Source organism: Anser brachyrhynchus (assembly GCF_964034855.1).
Source record: "Anser brachyrhynchus genome assembly, chromosome: 14".
Classification (NCBI taxonomy): domain Eukaryota; kingdom Metazoa; phylum Chordata; class Aves; order Anseriformes; family Anatidae; genus Anser; species Anser brachyrhynchus.
Window position 1 is genome coordinate 12,633,365 of NC_137709.1, and position 23,581 is coordinate 12,656,945.

Sequence of the window (23,581 nt, forward strand, 5' to 3'; positions counted from 1 at the left end):
GCCTCTTGAGTCCCTCCCTTCACACTCTCTTTCTCGGGCTTTTTTGTCTCTCTCCCCATGTGTTTACTCTCCTGCACTCTTCCTCAAGGTGTCCTTTGTGAGCATGGGCTGTTGGCAGGAGAGCTTTGCCCCTAATGTCCCTAATTCACTCAGAGTATTGCCGCGCTCTCTGCTGGGCAGCGTTCCAGACGGGGTGGCACTGCAAGTTATGTTGATATTTCTCACCATGAAGGGTTAATCATTTGCATGTTGACTACCACTCTACAGCTTGTTCTGTGTCCTTGACCACTTCTGCCTGTAACATTGCATGATCTGCCTTTGCTAAGGATTGAATGTTGATGCCAGCACTGTGTGAGGTGCACAGTAGCATGCATTCCTATTAGCGATACAGCTTAGAAGGTTTTTTGTTTGTTTGTTTGTTTTTTGTTTTGTTTTTGTTTTGTTTTTTATGTAGTCTTCACCAGCTGTGTGAGGCTTACTCTTCAGATGTGGACTAGGAGACTAATAGAGGTGTTATAGAGCTCGATAGCTGAAGCACTTTTTGCAAGTCTGGCGTTTGGTTGTCTAATCATCAATTAATCAAAGCACAAATTTTGAGCAGCAAGATGCCTTGCTTTTGGCATCAATACAGTGGATGTTAAACCAAGTCACCTTTCCCTTCACATGTGAGGTAACAGTTGTATTTTGGTAACAGCTTTACCACTGGTGTCCTTCACTTTCATGTCATTTCATAATGGTTGGACAGGTGAATATATGTCATCTCTGTAAAGACAAGGCAGATGACAGAGTTCACTCCACTTTTATTTTACCTGCGTAGACCACAGGTGTCCCAGCTCTCCTATCTCCTCTCCTCTCCTCTCCTCTCCTCTCCTCTCCTCTCCTCTCCTCTCCTCTCCTCTCCTCTCCTCTCCGCTCCCCTCCCCTCCCCTCCCCTCCCCTCCCCTCCCCTCCCCTCCCCTCCCCTCCCCTCCCCTCCCCTCCCCTCCTGTTCCCTCCCCTCATTACTGTGTATGTAAGTACCTAGCGGCATAACCTCAAACTGATTCTTTCACTTCTTTAGGTTTCATGTATTTTCTGTGTTGTTGTTTGTTTATTTTCAAGGACTAATGCTGGGGCCTCGATGTGTCTGATAATCCTTCAAAGATTGGAAGATCTTTTATAACTGTAGGACTGGGGAAGCAGTGTTGCTGGTCCATCATTTGATTTTTTTTCACAATGTCATGGTAAACCAAAGAAGAATGTCTGTAGAGTGATAGTGAAGTCCTTCACTTTTGTAGTTTTCACATTTTTGTTTTGTTTGTTGCCAGCATCTAAACTGGGCTTCAGCATAGCAGAGAACCCTTAAAAGACTGGAAGATCTGTTAGTATTGTGGACCTATGGGAGCTGACATATGTACCTTGAATGTTTGCAGCTGTCATGATTTTGATATACTTAAGTTTCCTTAAAATTCCACTGAATGAAATGCTCTTGCTGTGTGTGATATGTGGCCAAAAGTTGGATACTGGTTGTGAATGCTGAGCAAGGAGGGTGAGAGACTGGTGTCAGACTTGGAGAATAACTTGGTCAACATAGTATGGGCTGGACAACAGTATGATTTCATAGTTAATGCCAAGGCCTCTGCCATTTATGCTACGATTCTGGTTTCCTTGTGCTGAAAGGCAAATAATCCTTTGATAATAAAGAGTTTGAATAAAAACTGTGCATTTAGAACAATGATGCATAGGTAGAATGGCTTGTAAATCTTGCATGAAACCTCATTTCTCTATCCATCTCTTTCAATAACATTGTTATATAGAGTTTTTTGTTTGTTGTAATTACATATCTAGGCCATTGTTTCCAGGAAGGCTGTGTTTCATGTTCATGTCTATAGTGCAGTCCTTGTGCATGTGGTGGAGAAACAGGCTGGGCAATTGCTCCTTTGCTGATGTTAGCAGAGCCAGGTATCTTCCTGATAGCACATGTGCCTGATGAGTCGGGTAAGATTGTTTTGAAACAGAATCTTAATGGCCCTCTGTTTAACTTAACTGCTTCTCCTTTACAATCTTCTTGACCTTTATGATTCTTCACGATAAAGTGTTGAGCAAAGAAATGTCTGCATCTGTCCATGCTGTGGTCTTTGAGCATGTGGTGGAGAAATGGTTTGCACAACTGGTCCTTTGACTATGTCTGTTTCCCTGCTACGAAGATGAAAGGCAATTGTGAATGTTGTGAGGATCTGAGAATGCCTCAATAGTGCTGTGTGTGAAGAGCTCTTGGAGGAAACAGATGTATTTTGCTGCTTCACGGTCTTTTAACATTGACCTATCAAGGATGGAGCTGGTCATGCATTTACTGACAGACATGCTGTAGCAGCAGCCATGCTGCAGGTTCACCACTTTCATTTCTTGTTGTGCTGTCTCTGGACAGATAGAAGGCTGATGTCTGGAGAGAGACAGGGCATGTGAAAGAGTTCAGTGTGTTCTAATTTTAAACACATAGAAGGTAGGTGTTAACGTTCACTTTATCATAGTTGTTATATTGCATTTTCCTTTTTGCCTTGTCCAAATTACTTTGACTACCTCTGGCTAGGAAGGAACCTCTGGAAGGATCCTTCTGTGACTTTGCTGTCTACTGGTTACCCTTATTATGCTCACATGTACCTACTGACATAATCTGCAATAGGAAACTCTGATTCCTTCACATCTGCAGGTTTCAGGTTTTGGCCTTGATGTTGTCAGGGTCTAAAACTGGTCCTCCATGTGGCTGATAATCTTTCAAAGCTTGGAAGACCTATTGTAACTGTAGGCCTTGGGGAAGCAGTCCTATGGGGATACATACTTTGAATGTTTACAGCTATCAAGACAGCTCAATATAGTTTGATATACTTATGTTTCCTACAATGTCACTAAGTGAAATGTTCTTGCTGAGGGGTGACATACGGCCAAAAGATGTCCATGGCCAAAAGTTGTCCATGGTGCAACTAAAAGCTGTGCACGCAGAGCAAGGAGGGCGAGAAACTGGCTTTGAATCCGGAAAATAGGTGGATCTACAGTGATGTTGTTTGGACAGTGGTTTGATTTTGTAGTGGTACCAAGGCCTGTTCCATTTACAGTGTGATCCTTGTTTTCCTGACCTGAAGGAAATGTTAATTGGTTATTGGTGTAAAAACCATGTATGTACAATGATGCTTTAATGGGTAGAACTGCTTACAATTCCATTGTGAAAACTTGTGTATCCATCCATATCTTGTCATAACATTGTGATGGATAGCTTCTCTGTAGGCATAATTATGTTTTCTGATCTTTGTTTCCAGGAAGGTTGTGCTTCATGTTTCCCATTTCTGGATAGGGCTTTGGAATTTGAAAATGCTAGAGTTGTACTGCAGGAAATCCTTACCTCCTTTGAAAAGGTCCTTTCAAACATCTGAAGACAAATTTTTGTGTATGAAGGAAATGAAACAGAAGCTAAAGCTGAATCTCTCTTCATTTCTTGCAAGAGTTAGCATGAGAAAAGGCCCTGTATTAAGGCCTTTCCATTTATAGTTTTATAATCATTGGAGATGAGCAGGCCACAGAGTAGAAAAATTGATGAGAGAGGATGAACTTTTGTTAAAAGTCCCCTCCTGTGTTGTCCAGAGGAAGACTTGAAGGCTTTGCTTGCAGCTTAAGACCTCAGTGAGTTCCAGGTGATCTGAGGATGAACTTTGGTGCCCACAGTGAAGACTGCGATGCCCTGGTGACCTTCTGTGTTGAGTCTCAAGTGTTTCAACAAAATCTGTTTGTGGAAAAATGATGCAGGGGTCACTTTCTTCATTGAACATTCTTTAGGATGTATATAAGCCATTATATTAAGTGAATGTAGAGCCTCATTTGCCTGTGCCTGCTTTAGGCAAGTCTTCTACTTACCTTATGGATGAATGTTCTTCATACAATGTGTTCCTCAGCCAGTTGTGACAGAAGGGTTGTTCTCAGAATGCAATGTGTGTTTGCCACATGGGACATGGTGCTTTCCTCAGCCATGAGACCATTCCCAGGCATTACTGTGAGTTCCTTGTTGCCTGTGGGAATTCCCCAGTTTTGGTCAAAAGTGAGCTCCAAGGTCTGCGTGGAGGAAGAGGGTGGAAGAACCAAATTAGTTGTTGGCAGATGTAAAATTCTAAGATACTTGTGGTTGGGTACGGGTGCACTTCTTGACCTTGATGGCAACTCAACAGTGTGCTGTCCCAAACGTGCTTAACTGTACTGTGAGTGGATTCAAAAAACTGCATGTTTGTACACTAAATGTTGTGGTTATATAAGGCTATAAGCCTCTTCTCAGTCCTTGAAAGTGGGTTGAAGTGTTAGGAATCGAGCCAGGGGATTTAATTTATTTTCCTATTTCACTGAATCTCTGAGGTCTTGATTGAAAATGAGGTCATGGAAGATGTTTCAATTTCAGAGGTTACCAGTGCTGAACAAGCCCTTGGGAATCCTCTTGCACATCTCTCCCATTTTTGTCAGTCCCCACATCCTTGGGGAGCAGTCAAAGCTAGCATCCGTGGCATCCATAGAGCAGAAGACATTGTACTTTATTGCTGGGGCCATGTCCACACACCAGAATAATCCAGCAGTGGGTTTGACCTTTTTGTGGGGTCTGGGTCTAAACCCCAGAGTCATGAAGCTGTGTGATATATCTTGTATGTATGACTGTGCTCAAGAAAGCTGAACAATTCAGGAATGGAAGTGATGCAGAGTATTTTTGCAGTTTCCTTTGGGCAGCATTACAGGTTACAGATGGGGTGGCAGTGCAAGGCACGTGGAAATACTCTTCTGTGAAGGGTTAATGATTTGCACTTTGATTGCCACCTTGCAGCTCTTTCAGTATCCTTGTCTACTCTTACCTGCAGCAACATGTGATCCATTAACGGTAAGGACTGAAAATTGATGCAAGTGATGTATGAGGCGTACACTAGCATGCATTCTTAATAGCATTGTGGGTTATAAATGTTTCTTTCTACTTCTGTGCTCCTCACCAGCCAGTGAGGAGCCCCTTTATGTGGCTACGGGAATGGCCTTGCTGACTGAAGAAGCCTGTCTACACAGCGACCTTGTTGATAGTTTTGTCAAAGCAGGTTAAATCTCCCAGGGATCATTACTGTGACCCTCTTGTGTGTGTCTCTCCGACTGAAGAAGAGTGTGGCTATTTCTTTGTGAGAATGGTCTTGTTTGCCAGGCAGAGTGTGCTCACACAGTGGCGTTTTGGCCTCTTCTATGATAGAAGGATTACTCCACAAGCAATTGTTTCTTGATGACTACGGAATAGTCTTGTGAAGGAGAAGCTGAGTCCTGCAGTCTGCATCTTTATATCTTATAAGGGTGCTGCAAGAGACTCTCTTGTAAGATATAAATCAGGAAATGAGTTATCACTGGGACCCTGGAAATGAGCACAGTAGTCACTGATGGAGTCATGTTTTAGAGCAATCTCAGTACTCTTGTTTAGAGCAATTGGAGAGTCAGGAAAATCCATTGTATTTGTAGTTTTCCAAATCTGTGGTCTGTATAGAGCTTGAGATGATTCTCTCGCTCATATTGTGTCGAGGGTCATGAACGAAGCTTTGCTAGCTTTCAGGGCCTTCCATTCCATAATTTCCTTTGACTTCTGATAAGAGGCAGCGCTATCATAAAAATGGGTCTTGAGGAAGATTAAATACTTTTTCATAAGTGTTGCACTCAAGTGAGTTGAATCCTTTCCATTTTCAGAGCCCCGCACTCCCAGAATGCTCTATGTGTTTTTGGTGCAAATTGCATGTCACTGTGTTTGTGTCATCAATAAACGTCCTTCTCTAGTGTTGCCTGTCTTCAAAGCCTGAGACTTTGTCTAGTGACTTTTTTTGACATCTTCTTTTCTACAAGTGTCTGACCATGCTCGGAAAGGTAGCTGACATATTGCATATGCATCAGGCACCATCACAGGGTAGCATACAATTGCTTTTCTTCACAACCACTGAAACAGCACACTGGTGATAGAAGTATGCCAGTACATTGGGTACATTTTTGCTGACCATCTATGTTCTTACATCAACTTTCTCACTCCGTTCACAAAGAGAAGCACTTTTGAAAACCAGATTTAACAGGGCTGTCTTCATTCTGCTGGAGTAGGAAGTGGTGGTGATCTCACTGATTTGTAAAACCGGGAGCATGTGCTGATGCTGCTTTTGTAGAGAATAAAGCTTGCCGTGTTCTCCTGTAGTCCCAGTCACTATGACAGATACATAAAATGAAATGGATATAACCAAGAAGCTCCTGAGAGAAAACATCGTACACGGTGGATCTGGTGCTCTCTTTCTACAACACCTTTTCTTCAGAAGTACTTTGTTGCTGCTGCTAGTCATAGCTGATAGAAATGAAATGCGAGAGCTGGGGGAAGACAACCCTCAGCAGTAGCGGAAACTCCTGAAAGGTGTCGGCTTTCCCTTACAGTGCGTCTGGCTGTTCTTACCTGTGCTCTGGTGTGCAATGTCCGCGCGCTGCTCCGCTGCTCGGTAATACGCTCCCCAGCCAGACTCCTCACTTCCACAGCCGAGCAGAGCTGCTCGCCTCGCCTTCCGCGCGGTGGCAGAAACCCGGCAGAACCCGACGATGAATCGCGCTCCCGCTAGCTGCCGGCGCCGCCTGCTGTCAGCGCGCCTCGGCGAGCAGCGGCCGGGACCCGGGGTGCGCGGGCAGCAGCCGGCTGCGGTGGCGCCGCGGGGCCTCCGGGTGCCGCTGTTGGCCGCCGCCGCCGCCGCCGCCTCCTGCCCCCGCCGGCTGCTCGCTCGCCCGGCGCCGCCAGAGCGGGAGCGGCGCGGGCAGCAGAGAGGCGGGGAGCGGCGTCCGAGCCGGTGCCCAGATCGCTGCGCTCCGGCGGCGTCGGCGCTCGGGACGGGCAGCGCCTGGCAGGAGCGGCGGCGGAGGGGGGGTGGAAGGAGCGCGGCGAGCGCTGCTGCGAATGGCAGGCGGGCGGCGGAGGAATCGGCGGCGAGAGGGCGGGCAGGGGCTGCTACCCGCTTTGCTCCTGTGCTGCTGCTGCTGCTGCTGCCGGGCGGCGCCGGAGCGGCTCCGCTACGCGATCCCCGAGGAGCTGAGCAGGGGCTCGCTGGTGGGGCCGCTGGCGCGGGACGTGGGGCTGAGCCCGGCCGAGCTGCCGGCACGCCAGCTGCGGATCAGCTCGGAGAAGCACTACTTCGCCGTAAGCGGGGAGAACGGGAACCTGTACGTGAGCGAGAGGCTGGACCGGGAGGAGCTGTGCGGCGAGTCGGCGTCCTGCTCCGTCAGTTTCGAGGTGGTGGTGCAGAACCCGCTGAACGTTTTCCACGTCGAAGTGGCCATCCAGGACGTTAACGACAACGCGCCGCGCTTCTTGCGAGACCGCATCCAGCTGGAAATCAACGAGCTGACTTCTCCCGGCGCCCGCTTTTCCTTGGGTATCGCCGAAGACCCAGACGTGGGGCCGAACTCCCTGCAGGGCTACGAGCTGGAGGCCAACGGGTACTTCGCGGTGGAAGTGAGGGAGAGGCAGGACGGCAGCAAGTTCGCGGAGCTGGTGCTGCGCCGCGCGCTGGACCGGGAGCGCGAACCGAGCCTGCGCCTGGTGCTGACGGCGCTGGACGGCGGGGAGCCGCCCCGGAGCGGCACCGCCCAGCTCTGCATCAACGTCACCGATGCCAACGACAACGCGCCCGTGTTCGCGCAGGAGCGGTACCGGGTGAGCCTGCGGGAGGACACGCCGCCGGGCTCCGTGGTGCTGCACGTCTCGGCCTCTGACAGCGATGAGGGCAGCAACGCCCGCATCACCTACGGCTTCGCAGAAATGCCGGCCAAGGTGCTGCAGAAGTTCGCGGTGGCTGCAGAGAACGGGACGGTGACGCTGCGAGAGGCGCTGGACTTCGAGGACACGCGGGGCTACACGCTGCTGGTAGAGGCGCGGGACGGGGGCGGCCTGGTGGCGCACTGCGAAGCGGAGCTGGAGGTTCTCGACGTGAACGACAACGCGCCCGAGGTGACGCTGACGTCGGTGTCGAGCCCGGTGCCCGAGGACGCGGCGCCCGGCACCGTCGTGGCGCTGCTCAAAGTGCGGGACCGGGACTCCGGTGAGAACGGTCAGGTGTGGTGCGAGCTGTCGGGCGAGGCGCCGCTGTCCATCGTGGCGTCATCGGGCGGCTCGTACAAGGTGGTGACGGCGGGCGCGCTGGACCGGGAGCAGGCGGCCGAGTACCGGGTGACGGTGATGGCCAGGGACCGCGGCAGCCCGGCGCTGTCGAGCCGCGCGGCGCTGGCGTTGGAGGTGTCGGACGTGAACGACAACGCGCCGGTGTTCGAGGAGGCCGCCTACAGCGCCTACGTGGCGGAGAACAACGAGGCGGGCGCGCCGGTGCTGCGGGTGCGCGCGCGGGACGCGGACGCGGGTGCCAACGGGCTCGTGAGCTACTGGCTGGAGGGCGACGGCGCGGGCGCGGCGGCGCCGTACGTGTCGGTGGAGGCGCGGAGCGGCGCGGTGTACGCGCAGCGCTCCTTCGATTACGAGCAGTGCCGCGAGATCGCCGTGGCGGTGCGGGCGCAGGACGGCGGGACGCCGGCGCGCAGCGCGACGGCGACGGTGCGCGTCTTCGTGCTGGACCGCAACGACAACGCGCCGCGGGTGCTGTGGCCGGCGGCGGCGGGCGGGGCGGCGAGCGGCGGCGCGGGCGCGAGCGCGGTGCCGTTCGAGGTGGTGCCGCGCTCGGCCGAGGCCGGCTACCTGGTGGCTAAGGTGGTGGCGGTGGACGCGGACGCGGGGCGCAACGCGTGGCTGTCCTACGAGCTGGTGCAGGCGCCGGAGCCGGGGCTCTTCCGCGTGGGGCTGCACAGCGGCGAGGTGCGCACGGCGCGGGCCGTGTCGGAGCGGGACGCGGCGAAGCAGCGGCTGGTGGCCGTGGTGAAGGACCACGGGCAGCCGGCGCTGTCGGCCACGGCCACGCTGCACGTGGTGTTGGCCGAGAGCTTGCAGGAGGCGCTGCCGGAGCTGAGCGACAAGGCTGCCGAATCCGAGCTGACTTCAGATCTAAACCTCGTTCTGGTGGTGGCGCTCGCTTTGGTGTCCTTGCTGTTCGTTTTCACAGTCATGTTGGTAGTGTTCTTCAAGTGCCGACGGGCCAGGAGCCCCCCCATTTTCCTGACTTCCGATAAGGAACTCTATTCCAGCCTGGGCCCCAAAGCACCCTACAACTATTGCAGCAGCACGCTGCCCTTGCCCTACTCCTACGAGGTGTGTTTGGCCTCCGAATCGGGCCAGAAGGACTTCACGTTTCTGAGACCGGGCGCGGCAGCACTGCCTGACCATGTCTTGGCGGGGGACCTTGGCCCAGGAGGCTCCTCCGGGAAGGACCCTCCCAGCCCAGAGAGTTCGGCAGAGGTGAGCTGCTGTCCCGGGTCCTTCTCTGTGTACTCGTCCGGTCTTTCCCCTTCCCCTGTCGCTCTGTTCTGCCTTGGGTGTGAGTTTCAGCGAGCCTGGGTTGTAGCGTGAACACAGTATGGAGCGATGGCACAAGGGTCCTGGGGCACAAAGCTGAGACAATCCTTTCGTCTGGGTTTAGTGAATGCTTCATTTAGTGTCTCTAAAGTGCCCTATGTGAGCACTTTGTGAAGTTGATGTATGGTCTATCGCGGGCTTTGCACTTAGGAGGACAACAACTCCAGGACAACAACTCCAGTCCTCTTGTCTGTTTTCCTTTCCAGCTCTGTTCTTTGCTCTCTCTGAAACATTCATAAGGAAGATGTTGTGCGCACGTATGATTTAACGTTTCCCCTCCATCCCGCATTCACCGGGGACCCAGGGCTGTTGCTCAGAGCCCGGAGCCGAGCAGAAAGCGTTTTGGGTCTGCTGCTGCCGCAGGCTCCTCAGGAGCCCCGGTGGGACCAGAAATAGGGACGGGCTGAGCCGCTCTGCCCGGGATTTCTCTTGAACTCGCCCCTGAAGTAATTCCCTGTGCAGGGGGAAGGTGCCTTCCCCTTTGCTGCTAATAGTTCTGGTCCTCTTCCTTCAAATGGTGTTTTCAGGAGCTCCGAGGATGTTGCTTTTAATAGTCTGGTTTCCCATCAAAGTGAAGGGGATGTAATGTCCGCAGATCACTCGAAATATGAAAGATGGAAATGCTGGGTCTTCAGCGCCTTTCCTGAATAGGGAGATCTCTTGGCTGTACTCGACACTCTGCATCTTGGCTGACTACTGCCAGGACAAAGTACTTTGGGTAGGGCTCGCATGTGTACCCATATGAGGAAAAACTTTTTACGAATTGCGATGTATATGTTAGAAAAATTGCTCAGCAAGAATTTATGAAAGACTTGAATGTATTAGGAAAAGAGGCAGTAAGGGGAAAAAAGATTCAGAGCTTATTTCAAAGTAAATAAGCGGCTGCAGACTATTTCAAGGTTTAGTTCGAAGGAAGTCGAGGATTTTCTTCATTTTAGATTATATGTAGGAAAGATAATTGGAATTTGGTTGCATAAGGGCTAGTGAAGAAAGAAAGCTGCTTTCAGCAAAGTGAGCCTGCAGACACGGCCTGGTGGAGGTGCTCCAGAAGGCATAGAGTGGCAAAACTGTTCATACTTACATGCACGATGCAGCTGCGGTGGGTAAAGCATCTCTTTTTCCTTGGTAGTCTTTAAATTGCTTTAGAATTCAGTTCTGTTAAAATATTGATTACTAACGTTGGATTTTATTGACTTGAGGCGTATACTTTTATCAAATTCAGTGGACTGGTGATAAGAGTGAGCTAGGAGTAAGTAGCGCCGGTACGTTTTAACTTCCGACAATTAAGTTAATTGCGAGAATGATTGTTGGGTCGGAAAGTCTGAGCCGATCCGTTTGATTCCGTTGGTGCCCCGTATAAGCGCTGAAACATTGCGAATCTGGGTGTGCTCCCGGCAGTTACCAGCAGTGCGCAGGGCGAAAACGCGCAGCCAGGGGTGAGGTCCCTGCCTCTCCGGAGGGTGTTAGGTCCCCCACGCTGGTGAGCGCGATTTGCAGCCCCCGCACACCGCCCTCAGGCACGGCAAACTTTGGGATGGCAGCTCCTCAGGTGCAACGATTCCGGGCAGATTATTCAGGGAGCAGAGGTCCTTGCAGTTTCCCTCGATAAACAGCTGTGGGCGCCAGTTTCTTTTCCTTTCGTTCGTTATCGGCTGTGGGAAAGCGCCTGGTGCTGCGGGATGCTGTTTCTCTGCCACAGCCCGATTTCGACAGGGCTCCTGGCGCTCCCGTGTCTAGCTCCGTTCTTCCCTTCCTGTGCCACCGAGACACCTTAGCAGTTCCGTGGGTGACAGAAAATGAATTCCAACACCGCGGTAGTTTGCGTCCGTTTGCAGGCTCTAAACGTCGGAAACCCGCCGTGTCGGGAGGTGCAACAACCCGAAAGGCAGCCCGAGAACCGGACGGTGCTCGGCCAGGTGCCGAGATCTGCACGGTGCCGCGACCCGCGGGGCTGCTGCAGCAGGGGGCGGGGAGGGTGCCCCAGGTGCCAGCACGACGCCGGCCGTGAGTTCGCTGCGTCTGGAGGAATCGAGCACCGGGGGAGCAAGCCGGGAGGCGGCGAGGAGGGAGGGAGGGAGGGAGTGTCAGGCCGAGGGTTCTGCGATTTGTCGGGGAGGATCCCCTCCTGGGACAGTGGTGGCGATGGGGAGCGGGGCGGGGGCGCGGCTGCCGGGAACCCCAGCAGCTGCCCGCCGGGGGAGCGGCAGCACGAGAGCGGTGTCGCTTTGTCGGCGACGCTGCTTTGCTGGCACACGGCGGCGCGCCGTCGCGACGCTGTGGGACGCTCGGAAAGGGCTGGACTCTTGGCAGGACCGGGAGCCGGAAGGTCCCGTGAGACCCCCTCCTCCGCGTCATCCCGCCCCCCCTCTGCCTCCCTCCCGCCCCTTCTCGCTCCTGCTGCCTGACTCCAACGAGGGTTTGTTTTCCCGGGGGACACCCCGCGTTTTCCGGCCGCCCCTTTCGGCTCCATCCCCTCCGTTAACTCTCACACCTTCCTGCCGGTGTCTGACCGGCGCCGTACGTGGGAAAAGGGACACGTGCTTTTTGGGCTGGGTGTCAGCCGGCTGGAGCCCCGCTGCTGTCGGTGGGGCGGCCGCGCTCCCTCCCGGCCGCGGGGCTCCCAGCGCTCCGTGCAGTTATTGGCCGGGACTCTGTGTGCCGCTGTCGGCCAATGCTGGAGCGGGGGATCGGGCGGCCCGGCCCCGCTCGGAGCCGGGACGAGGCACAGAGAGACTGAGAGCGAACCGGGGAGTGAGTCAGTGCCGTGCCGCCGAGCAATGTCCCTCTCCCCGCCGCACGCCGCGTCCCGGGGCGCCGGGCAGCGGCAGGAAGGGGCGAGCTGAGGATTTCAAGGAGGGGGCAGAAGGGGAGCGCTGCCGTCCTGTGCGATGAACGGCGTCGCCGCACGGAGCCGCGGGGTGACGACGGGGAAGGTACTGAGCCTCTGGCTTTTGCTCGGCGCTTCCTCCTGGGCTTCCGCCGCCATCCGCTATGCGATTCCCGAGGAGGCGCGGAGAGGCTCCCCCGTGGGGAACGTGGCGGCCGACCTGGCGCTGGACCCGGCGCGGCTCTCGGGGCGCCGGCCGCGGGTAGTGTCCGGCGGCAGCAGGAGGTTCTTCGCGGTGGATCCCGGGAGCGGCGCGCTGCTGGTGAGCGAGCGGATAGACCGCGAGGAGCTGTGCGGAGCGCTCTCCCCCTGCTCCCTGAGCTTTGAGATCGTGCTGGAGAAACCGCTGGAGCTGTACAGCGGCGCCGTGGAGATCCAGGACATCAACGACAACGACCCGGTTTTTCCCAGCGGCCAGGCGAGGCTGGAAATCAGCGAGTCGGTGGCGGCCGGGGCGCGCTTCCCGCTAGAGAGCGCGCAAGACCCCGATGTGGGGATTAACTCTTTGCAGACCTACCAGCTGAGTGCCAACCCGCACTTCGTGCTGGATGTGCAGACGAGGGTGGATGGCAGCAAGTACGCGGAGCTGGTGCTAGAGAAGGAGCTGGACAGGGAGGAGCAGCGGGAGCTGCACTTGGTCTTGACTGCGCTGGATGGAGGCAGCCCGCCGCGCTCGGCCCACGTGCAGATCCACATTGACGTCGTGGACTCGAACGATAACGCCCCGGTCTTCAACCAGTCCACCTACAAGGCAAGCGTAAGGGAGAACACTCCCAGTGGCACCCTGGTCGCCAAGATCAGTGCCTACGACCTGGACGATGGGCCCAACGGAGACATCGTCTACTCCTTCAGCAGTCACACGCCAGCCAAGGTACGAGAGCTCTTTGCTCTGGACTCAGCCACAGGGGAGCTGAGGGTCAAGGGGCAGCTGGACTATGAGGAAACAAAGCTGCACGAGGTTTACTTACAGGCTAAAGACAAGGGTGCTGTTCCTGGCATAGCTCATTGCAAAGTGCTGGTGGAAGTCGTGGATGTGAATGATAACGCTCCAGAGGTGACGGTGACTTCTGTGTACAGCCCTGTGCCTGAGGACGCTGCCCCAGGGACGGTCGTAGCTCTTCTGAGTGTAACAGACTTGGACTCCCAAGACAACGGTCTGGTGAACTGCTTTATTTCCCCTGGGATCCCATTCACGCTCAGCTCCTCTCTCAAAAATTATTACACATTGAAAACCAAAGCAGCTCTGGACCGGGAAGAGGCATCTGAGTACAACATCACTGTCACAGCCAGGGACTCAGGCTCACCACCCTTGTCTGTGGTAAAACAGATTCTGGTGCAGGTGTCAGATGTCAATGACAACGCACCCAAGTCTTCCCAGGACTTCTATGATGTGTACGTGCTGGAGAACAACGTGCCTGGCATCCCCATTCTTAATGTGAGCGCCACAGACCCTGACCTGGGGCGCAACGGCCATCTCACCTATTCCCTCCTGCAGGGTGACACCACTGTGGGTCACCTCTTCTCCATCAACCAGGAGAGTGGCACCCTCTATCTGCTGACCTCCCTGGACCATGAGGACCAGGTGGAGTTCAGCATGACAGTGCAGGTCCAGGATGGTGGCTCTCCGCCTCTGGCCACCAACCTCTCGGTCAGTGTGTTTGTCACTGACCTCAACGACAATGCCCCCACAGTGTTGTACCCCCTCCCCAACTCCACCTCCCCCTATACCGATGTCGTGGCACCAGGTACTCCTGCGGGCCACATGGTCACCAAGGTGGTGGCGGTGGACGCAGATGCAGGGTACAATGCCTGGATCTCCTACACCCTGTTGCAGGCCACTGACCCAACCCTCTTCTCAGTTGGGCTCCACAGTGGGGAGATCTTCACAACCCGCCAGCTCCAGGAGGATGAGGCTCCTCAGCACACGTTGGTCATCCTGCTGAAGGACCACGGGGAGCCTGCGCTGTCTGCCAGTGCCACCGTCTCCATCTCCGTGGCTGAGAGGGTCAAGGAGGTGCTCACCGACCTCACTGACATGGTGCCCGCACACGATCCCAGGAGGCACGTGACTTTCTATCTCATCTTGGCTGTGATTTTGGTCTCGGCCGCTTTCTTCATCACCATAGTGTCGGTGGGCATCTTCAAGTGCTACAAGTGGAGGCAGTCAAAGGAGCTGTTCAACAGCTCCAGGAGCACCCTGTACAGGACACCAGGGCCCTTCCACCACGTTGATGCGGTGCGAGGTGGTTTCATGCCGCCCAACTTCTACCACCAGGTCTATCTCACCACGGACTCTCGCCAGAGCGATCTCCTGTGTAAAAAACCCTTCACTTCCAGCCCCCTGGGGAGCCGCCAGAACACCATGAGGAATGGTGAGCCAGGACCATACCACCAGATTGTGGGCACCACCAGCCGGCTCCCCACGCCCACCGAGGTAATGTAGCCCCTTCCTGGACAAGTCCCAGTGCTGGGCTGGTCCATGCTATGTGCCCATGGCAGCAGACTGGGGCTTGGGGGGGATATTCAGTTGCGCCATGTCTCTAAAGGGTGGTTGACTTCTTCAAAATCGAATGAGGCATCCTGTGCGTCGATGACATTTGCACTGCGGTGAGCAGGGTCAAGTTAGTCTGTTCATTCCGGGTAGTGAGTACGTCTTTTGGATGCAGTTCTGGGTACACCTTGCACGGCTAGCCAGTGGAAGCCAAGGTCAGCTTGCAACCATTTACAGAAAGTCTGCTGCTCGTGGGGTTTCCTTCCCTGTTCAAAATGAGAACTAAGTCCTTGCAGGTCCAGGCATCAAGGGGGGCCCGCAGTCCCTCTGCGCTGTGCCCCAGTGTGGGACAGCAGAGGTGGGCTGTGAGCCACCAGCTGCTTGTGGGGCACCAGCACGTCGCATCCCACCATGTAGCACTCAAAGCTGAATGATGATGCTAGTCCCCGACTGTGGCTGTAGAGCTGTCCCTCCTGTCCATATCTCACTTTGACTCCTTATGGTTCCGGTTTTATTTCCATTTAAGCACTGTGAGGATGCTTGTCTCGGGGCGGTGGGGTGGGACTGCAGGCTTCCACAGCTGCTTTCAGGGCTCCTCTGAGCTGGATGCTGAGTGGTAAGCCCACCACCCAGGTCTTGCTTTAGCAGCCCTATTGCAGTTTGTAATAATGCTGTCTCAGGGTGATGTCGAATGTCCGGGCTGAATACACTGCAGACAGGAAGATGTTTGCGCATGGCAGGCAGCTCCTCTGCTTCTTTCCTGGTGGGAATTGTGCAGCTTAATTTGAGAGCTTTCAATTACGGGAACGCGGCAATCCTCAGGGGTGAGGCTGGGTGGTGGATCCAGCAGAACTGGGGGGGTCTGATGGGTTTCCAAGGTGGTTGGTGCCGGTCTTGTGTCCCCTCCTGGGAGGCTGTGAGTAGGATCGAGTGGTTTCTCAGGGCAGAAGGGAATGAGATGCAGCAGAAGCTGTGCACAGGCACAGGGCCGTGTGTGCTGCCTGCTCGCTGCAGCTGAATCACAGGCAGAAGCAGAAACCTCCCAGAGTTATTTTATGCCTTTTATTATTTTTTTTCCCTCTTGCGTCGCTGCTCACACTCAGCACTTATCTGCAGCAGGCAGGAACGGCTGCGACAGCTGCCAGAGCAAGTGTTCCTCTCCCTTTGTACAGGTTGTGTTACAGCTGGGGACAAGGATGTCCCCCAAACCAAAGGCTCCTGGCAAGCAGCTAGGGGAGGGGAGGCAGGCAGTAAATGATTTGAGCTTGGGGATGGGGATCACCCTGGTGGTAACAGGCAGGGGGTAGGCTCCCCAGCCCCCCAGGGCTGCCAGAAACCAGCTGGGCCAGCATCGGGCCGTGGTTTTTCAGGCTTTGTGGTAAAAGATCCAAGCCACTGCTGTGGACTGTGTCGTGCCCACCAAGGCTTTGCACCCCTGCAGGGCAGCAGCCAGCCCCCAAAAGTGATGCGGTGGGGACGGTGCAGCCCACCAGGCCCCAGCCTCAGTGCTGGCCCTGTCAGTGGCAGATGGTGTCTCGTGCCATGCAGGATCCTACTCTGCTCCCTTCAGCTGGCTGTGTCGGAGCCCTGGAATGGGGGCACCTCCTCCTCCGTCCCTGACACCCCGTTCCCCTCCCGGCTTGTCATCGTCCCCATCACGGGCCGCGGCAGATCCCCCCAGGTGAGCTGCCTGCCACTTGCTCCATCCACCTGGGACCCTGTGAGCGGATCCCCCCGGGCCGTGTGGGCTTCACCAGACCCCTTGCCGCGGCAGCAGCGCCCCGCGGTGCTGGTGGCAGTGTCTGTCCCCCCATTACCCTGCTGCACTGCTCGGGGGCCTGTCTGGGGTGGGGACGGGGCACACGGCAGGGCCACGGTCACGGCGAGTGGCACCGTCGGGAGCCCTTGGGGCACGAGTGCGGCCGAGCGGGCTGGCCGGCGGGGAAGCGGCTTGTCCAGCGTTTTGCTGGGCTGTCCCTTTAAGAGCTTCTCCCCCACAGCGGAGCGGGCAGTAGGCGGGACCTGGGCGGCGCTCTGCACCAATCACGAGCCAGGAGCGAGAAGTCTCTCCCTGATTGGCAGCAGGCCGTCCCGCCCCGTGGCTCTGGGAACGGGCCGGGAGGGGCCGCGGCGGGGGGGGCTGGGACGGAGGCTGAGCCCAGGCTCCCTCGACGGCGGGGCCCTGGGCGCCGGGACCAGCCTCGGCCCCGTCCCCGAGGTCCCCTGGGGGCCCAGGCAGGGGGGGGTCCGGCACGGTCGGAGCTGCCCCCCCCCCCCCAGCACCGCAGGCCCTGGGTGCACCCAGGGGAGGTCAGGGGGTCCCGGATGCTGCCCCCCGACAGGGACTGAGACCCTTGCGGAGCTTCGATGCCGGGTGCGAGGCCTGGGCCTCCTTCCTGGTCTAACGCCCTGGCCTAACGCTGCGATCTGGTGGTGACCTGGGGGGCTTGTCAGCTGGCTCCGTGTGTCCACAGCGACTTGGGCACTGTGGAGATTTACCTTGTCTTGGGGCCAGGGCGGGGAAGGGTGCCTGGGCAGGTGGGCATGGCCAGCACTTCTCTTCTGGCTCTGGCCTCCCCTCTGATCCCTGCCTCTGACAGCCCCAGGGGCTGGCAGGGGTGGGCATCCCTTGGTGCGAGCCCTCCCAGCTGGTGGTGGCACTGGTGGCAGCCTTGCTTGCAGGGCTGATGCTGGGTGCGGGCACCAACCAAACGGGCAAAGCGTTTGCTGGGGGGTAGAAGGGGTGGGAGAAGAGCCCCTGGCACCTCGGGGCTCAAACAAGCACCTTTTCATAGGGCATGAAAAGTCCTTTGGCCCGCGTTCCCTACAGCTGCCCTTTGTCTGCGGGCGCGATGTGAAGCCACCATTGTGGGAGCGGGAGCGAACAGGGAGGGCTTGTACCTAGCGGGCTTCCAGGACGTGCAGTTTCCCAGAGAACGGGAAGCGAGCTGCCGGAGCAAGTGACTCAGGCTGGAGGCCGGGGGTGGCAGCCCCGCTGACGCGGGCTCGGGCCCCCGCTTCCCGCAGCTCCACGGAGCCCCCATTGGGTGAGCGGGGATGGAGCTCTCGGCCAATTGGGTGCTGATCTGAAGCGGGGGGATCTGCTCCCCCCCCCCCCCTTCACGCTGGGGCTGTGATTCAGCTCCCCTCCCCCAGCCCACCCCCTCCGCTCGGATGCTGGCAGCCAGAGCTACAGCCTGCTACAGCCCCGGAGCTGCTTCCCGAGCCGTGGAAGAGAGACCTGGGGATTTTTAGCAGCTCCCTGGTGCTGGTTGTGTCCCGGGTCCGGCCTTGGGCCAGATGCGTGTGAACATGGAGAGCATCAGCCTCCAGCGACCCGCCTGGAAATGGCAAGTACTGAGTTTGTTTTCGCTCTGCGGCTGGGGCTGGGTCTCCGGGCAGATCCGCTACTCGGTGGTTGAGGAGTCAGAGGTGGGGACCGTGGTGGGGAACGTGGCCCAGGACCTGGGCTTGAAGGTGGAGGAGCTGCCAGGCCGCAGGCTGCGCCTGGGCTCAGAGGAGAACCTGCGCCACTTCGCCGTGCGCCTGGACACCGGTGCGCTGGTAGTGAGCGAGCCGTTGGACCGGGAGCGCCTGTGCGGAGCTGCTGCCAGCTGCGTGCTGTCAGTGCAGGTGGTGACAGAGAATCCCCTGCAGCTCTTCCGCCTCGAAGTGGAGATCCTGGACGTGAATGACAACTCCCCCAGCTTCCCCACCGCCCACCGCAGCCTGCGCATCGCCGAGTCCGCCGCAGTGGCTGCGCGCTTCCCCTTGGAGAGCGCGCAGGACCCTGATGTGGGCACCAACGCCGTGGGCTCCTACCGGCTGAGCCCCAACTCCCACTTCTCCCTGGACGTCAAACAGCTGCAGGATGGCAAACTCTTCCCGGAGCTGGTGCTGGAGCGTGCCCTGGACCGGGAAGAGCAGCCAGAACTGCAGCTGGTGCTGACAGCTGTGGATGGGGGCAGCCCGTCCCGCTCGGGCACAGCGCAGATAACAGTCCAGGTCTTGGACATCAATGACAATGCGCCCACTTTTGACCGTGCCACATACAAGGTGCAAGTCCTGGAAAACACACCCGTGGGGGCCCTGCTCCTCCGGCTCAATGCATCGGACCCTGACGAGGGCCCGAATGGGGAGACACAGTACTCCTTCGGGGTGCACACCTCCGACACAGTCCGGAAGCTCTTCGCCCTGGACCCCCACAGTGGTGAGGTGCGGGTCAGTGGGGCGCTGGACTTTGAGGAATCACCCTTCTACGAGATTCACGTGCGAGCCCGTGATGGTGGTGTGCCGGAGATGGAGGGGCACTGCGTGCTGCGGGTAGAGGTGGAGGATGCCAACGACAACCCCCCGGAGGTGCTGCTCACCTCCCTGCTGAACCCAGTGCCAGAAGACACCCCACTGGAGACCGTTGTGGGGCTCTTCAACGTGCGGGACCGAGACTCGGGGGCCAACGGGGATGTGAGCCTGGAAATCTCCCCCAGCGTGCCATTTGCCATCAGGTCCCTGCAGAACCACTACTCCCTGGTCACCCGGGAGAACCTGGATCGAGAGTCCACCTTGCAGTACACAGTGGAGCTGACCGCCCAGGATGGAGGGTCTCCTGCCCTCACCACAAGGCTCACACTACTCCTCAACATATCTGACGTGAATGACAACCCACCACGCTTCTTGCAGCCCTCCTACGATGCCTTCCTCCCGGAGAACAGCCCACCAGGCTCCCTGCTCTGCACCGTCTCTGCTTCAGACCCCGATGACGGGGACAATTCCCGTCTTGTTTACTCCATAGAGGGTGGCCACGTGCAGGGTGCCCCTGCCTCTTCCTATGTCCACATCAACCCTGACAATGGCAACCTCTATGCTCAGCGCACCTTTGACTTCGAGCTGCTGCAGGTTCTGCCAGTCTTGGTGGCCGTGCGAGATTCGGGGTCCCCCCCTCTCCGCGCCAACGTTACAGTCTACATCTTTGTGCTGGACCAGAACGACCACCCCCCCACCATCCTGCACCCGGCCAGTGATGGCGAAGTCCCAGCACCCCAGAGAGTCCCGCTGACTGCCCCACCAGGTTACCTGGTGACCAAGGTGACAGCGGTGGATGCAGATGCCGGGTACAACGCCTGGCTCTCATACCGCCTGCTGCCACAGTCCACCGACCCGTCCTTGTTCCACGTGTCCCTGTACACCGGGGAGGTGCGGACGGCACGCGCCCTGCGGGATACCGACGTGGCGGCGCAGCAGGTCCTTATCCTGGTGGCGGACAACGGCGAGCCACCGCTCTCCACCACCGTCACCATCAGCGTGGCCCTGGAGGAGGAGGCCTTGGAGGAGAGCTACAAGCCTCGGGATTTCCTGGCTGGTGCCAAGGAGAAACCGGACCTGACCCTCTACCTGATCATCGCACTGGCAGCCGTTAGCACCGTGGCACTTGCCACCGTCACCCTCCTCGCCGCCCGGTGCCTGCGGCGCAGGGGCCGTGCTGCCGCCTCACCCTGCTGCTGCTGGCTGAGCGAGTCGCCGTCCCGGGACTTCTTCAAGCACTCCAGCCCGAAGCTGCAGCTCAGCTCCGACGGCACCCTCAAGTACATGGAGGTCACCCTGCGGCCCACCGACTCCCAGACCCAGTGCTACGGCACCTGCTTCTCGCCCGGCTCCGACCGGAGCGACTTCACCTTCCTACGCCCCTGCCCGCCCCCCGGCACCCTCCCGAGGGAAACCGGGGCTTTCCTCTCCGCTACCGGCACCCTGCAGGACCCCGGCCAGGTGAGCGCCCCGGGGCCGGGGGAAGGCGGTGCCGGGCCGGGGCCGGACGGCGCCGACCCCCGGGGCCGCTCCCCCGGGGCTCGGCGGGGCGGGGGCCGCCTTTGTCCCCCCGCCCCGACGTGAGGGGCGCGGGGGGGGGCGGCGGCCGCCGTCGCTCGGGTTCGCGCCGCTCGGCAGCCGTTGCGCGCCGCGATTGGTGCCGGTGTTGCTGTCCTGGGGAAAGAGCGCGGCGATTGGCGGAGCGCCGAGGCACTCGGAGCCAATGGCGGGGCGGCTGCGCGGCGCCCCCCCCGTCGAGCCGCGGCCGCCCCAAACAATGAATGGGAGCGGTGAGCGCTGAGCACGGCGCCGCAGCGCGGGCGGCCTCCGCCGAGGGCATCGCTCCCCGGCCGCCGGCCAGGATGCTGGGGGCAGGGAAGGCGGGCCGGTGCCTGGGGCTGCCCCGCGTCTTCTCTTTCTGTTTGTTCTTGCACAGCTCCTCTGCCCAGATCCGCTACACCATCCCGGAGGAGCTCACCCGGGGCGCCTTCGTGGGCAATGTCGCGAAGGACCTGGGCACCGATGTGGCGAAACTGGCGGCAGCTAATCTGCAGGTACTGTCCGATTCGGATTCCCAGTACTTCTCGGTCAATGTGAACACCGGGGTTATAATGGTCAGTGAGCGGATAGACCGGGAGCAGCTCTGCGGGCAGAACGCCCGCTGCTTCCTCCACCTGAAACTCGCCATTGAGAACCCAGTGGAGTTTTACCGCATCGAGGTGGAGATTCTGGATATCAACGACAACCCGCCGGAGTTCCCCAGCGATGACGTGTCCTTGCGCATCTACGAGCTGGCGTCCCTGGGTGCCCGCTTCCCCATCCAACCTGCCCAGGACCCTGACGTGGGCACCAACACCTTGCAGACCTACCACCTGAGCGCCAACGAGAATTTCAACCTCAATGTGAAGGCGCGCACAGACGGTGGGAAGTTCCCCGAGCTAGTGCTGGAGAGAGCCCTGGACCGGGAACTCAGAGCTTTCCACCACCTTGTCCTGACCGCTGAGGACGGGGGCTCCCCTCCCAAGTCCAGTAAGATGCACATCACTATTCAGGTCCTGGATGCCAATGACAACCACCCGGTCTTTGACAGACCATCATATGGAGCCCGCTTGGTGGAGAACTCGCCGCTCGGCACCCTCGTGGTGAAGCTAAATGCCACCGATGTGGATGAAGGGCCCAATGGAGACATCCGCTACTCCCTCAGCAGCCACAACTCAGCTGCCTTACGCCAGATCTTTGCCATTGATGAGCAAACTGGGGAGATCCGTGTCCAGGGCAATCTGGACTTTGAGGAGGCAACGGTGTATGAGATCGAAGTGGAAGCCAAGGACATGGGGTCGCCTACAATGGAAGAGCACTGCAGCGTGGTGGTGGAAATCACTGATGTGAACGACAATGCTCCCGAGGTCATTCTTACCTCCTTCTCCAGCTCCCTGAGTGAGGATGCACCACCAGGCACAGTGGTGGCTGTCATACACGTCAGAGACAGGGACTCCGGTGAGCAGGGCAAGGTCCAATGTCATGTGTCTCCAGATCTTCCCTTCCAGCTGCGCAAGGACTACGAGCACCAGTACTCACTGCTAACCAGCAGCCGTTTGGACCGGGAGCACGTTGCCTACTACAACGTCACTGTCTCAGCCTCGGATCTGGGCAGTCCCCCACTCTCCCGACACACCATCTTGCCCATTGCCCTGGCAGATGTCAATGACAACGCGCCCCATTTTGAGCAAGCGTCCTATGAAGTGCTGGTGGCAGAAAACAACCCGGTGGGCAGCGTGCTGGTTACCATTTCTGCTGTTGACCCTGACTCAGAGCAGAACTCCCGCCTCTCCTACTCCATCCTGCGAGCTGGTGGGACAGATCCAGGCCTGGATCCAACTCGCTACCTCTCCATACACCCCACAAGTGGCCAGGTCTCCGCTAAACTCCCCTTTGACTATGAGCAAACCACCTATCTCCAGTTCCACGTAGAGGTCTCTGATGGTGGCTCCCCGGCCCTGAGGAACAGGACACTGGTTCACGTTTTTATTGCGGACCAGAATGACAACGCCCCGCGGGTGCATTTCCCCAGGGTCGGGGAGGACTCCACCACCCAGTTGCGAATCTCCCCCTCCACTGCCCCTCCTGCTCTCATCACCAAGGTGGTGGCCATAGATGCGGACTCGGGGCGCAATGCCTGGCTCTCCTACCACCTCGTGGAAGCCACTGAGCCGGGGCTCTTCAGCGTGGCCCTGCGTTCTGGGGAGATCCGGATCACCCGGGCCCTGCAGGAGACGGATGCTTCTGCACACGAACTGCTGGTGGTGGTCCGGGACGCCGGGGAGCCCCCACTCTCCACAGCCGTCACACTGGTGGTGGTGGTGGAGGAGCGGGGCCCTGAGGCCCTGCAGGGCTCTGAGGCTCAGGGCGCAGATGGTGGGGGCTTGCCCACCATCACGCTTTATCTGATTGTTTCCCTGGTGCTCATCTCCACTGTCTCACTGGTGGGACTGGCGGTGCTGGGCGTGCGGTGTCTGCGGCGGGGCCCTGCGCCCACTGCCCAGGGCTGCTACGTGGAGAGCGTGGCCACGCTTCAGCCCCCTCCCAGCCACGTTTTTGGGCACTTGCACTACGAGCCCAAGCAGGGGGACACGGTGATGGGTGTCCAGGTGACAGCCACGGCACCTCCAGCCCCGCGTTACCGCTCCTGCTTTTCGCCCGTCTCTGACATCAGCGAATTCGTGTTTGTGAAACCCTCCGTGGGTGCAACCGGTGCGAACCCGCCGGAGCCCAGCGAGGTGAGCTCGGGAGCGGGCAGCGCCGTCCCCAGCCCCACGGCAGCCCCGGCACCTGCGGGGCTTGGATCTCCCCCCACCCCCCAGCTCGGGACGCGGCCCCCCCGGCCGCCTGGGGCGGG

General features: G+C 57.8%; 1 protein-coding gene across 1 annotated transcript in view; it reads left to right on the forward strand.

The window, feature by feature from the left end:
- Nucleotides 1-1,020: 1,020 nt before the first annotated feature.
- Nucleotides 1,021-23,581, forward strand: part of LOC308177814 (uncharacterized protein) — a 44,201-nt gene continuing 21,640 nt past the window's right edge. The window contains exons 1-5 of the mRNA XM_080555609.1: nt 1,021-9,388; nt 11,341-11,421; nt 12,511-14,826; nt 18,184-20,765; nt 21,122-23,462. Of these exons, the coding sequence (XP_080411735.1) occupies nt 6,947-9,388; nt 11,341-11,421; nt 12,511-14,826; nt 18,184-20,765; nt 21,122-23,462 (9,762 nt within the window). The 5' untranslated portion in view covers nt 1,021-6,946. The remainder of the gene's footprint in view (nt 9,389-11,340; nt 11,422-12,510; nt 14,827-18,183; nt 20,766-21,121; nt 23,463-23,581) is intronic.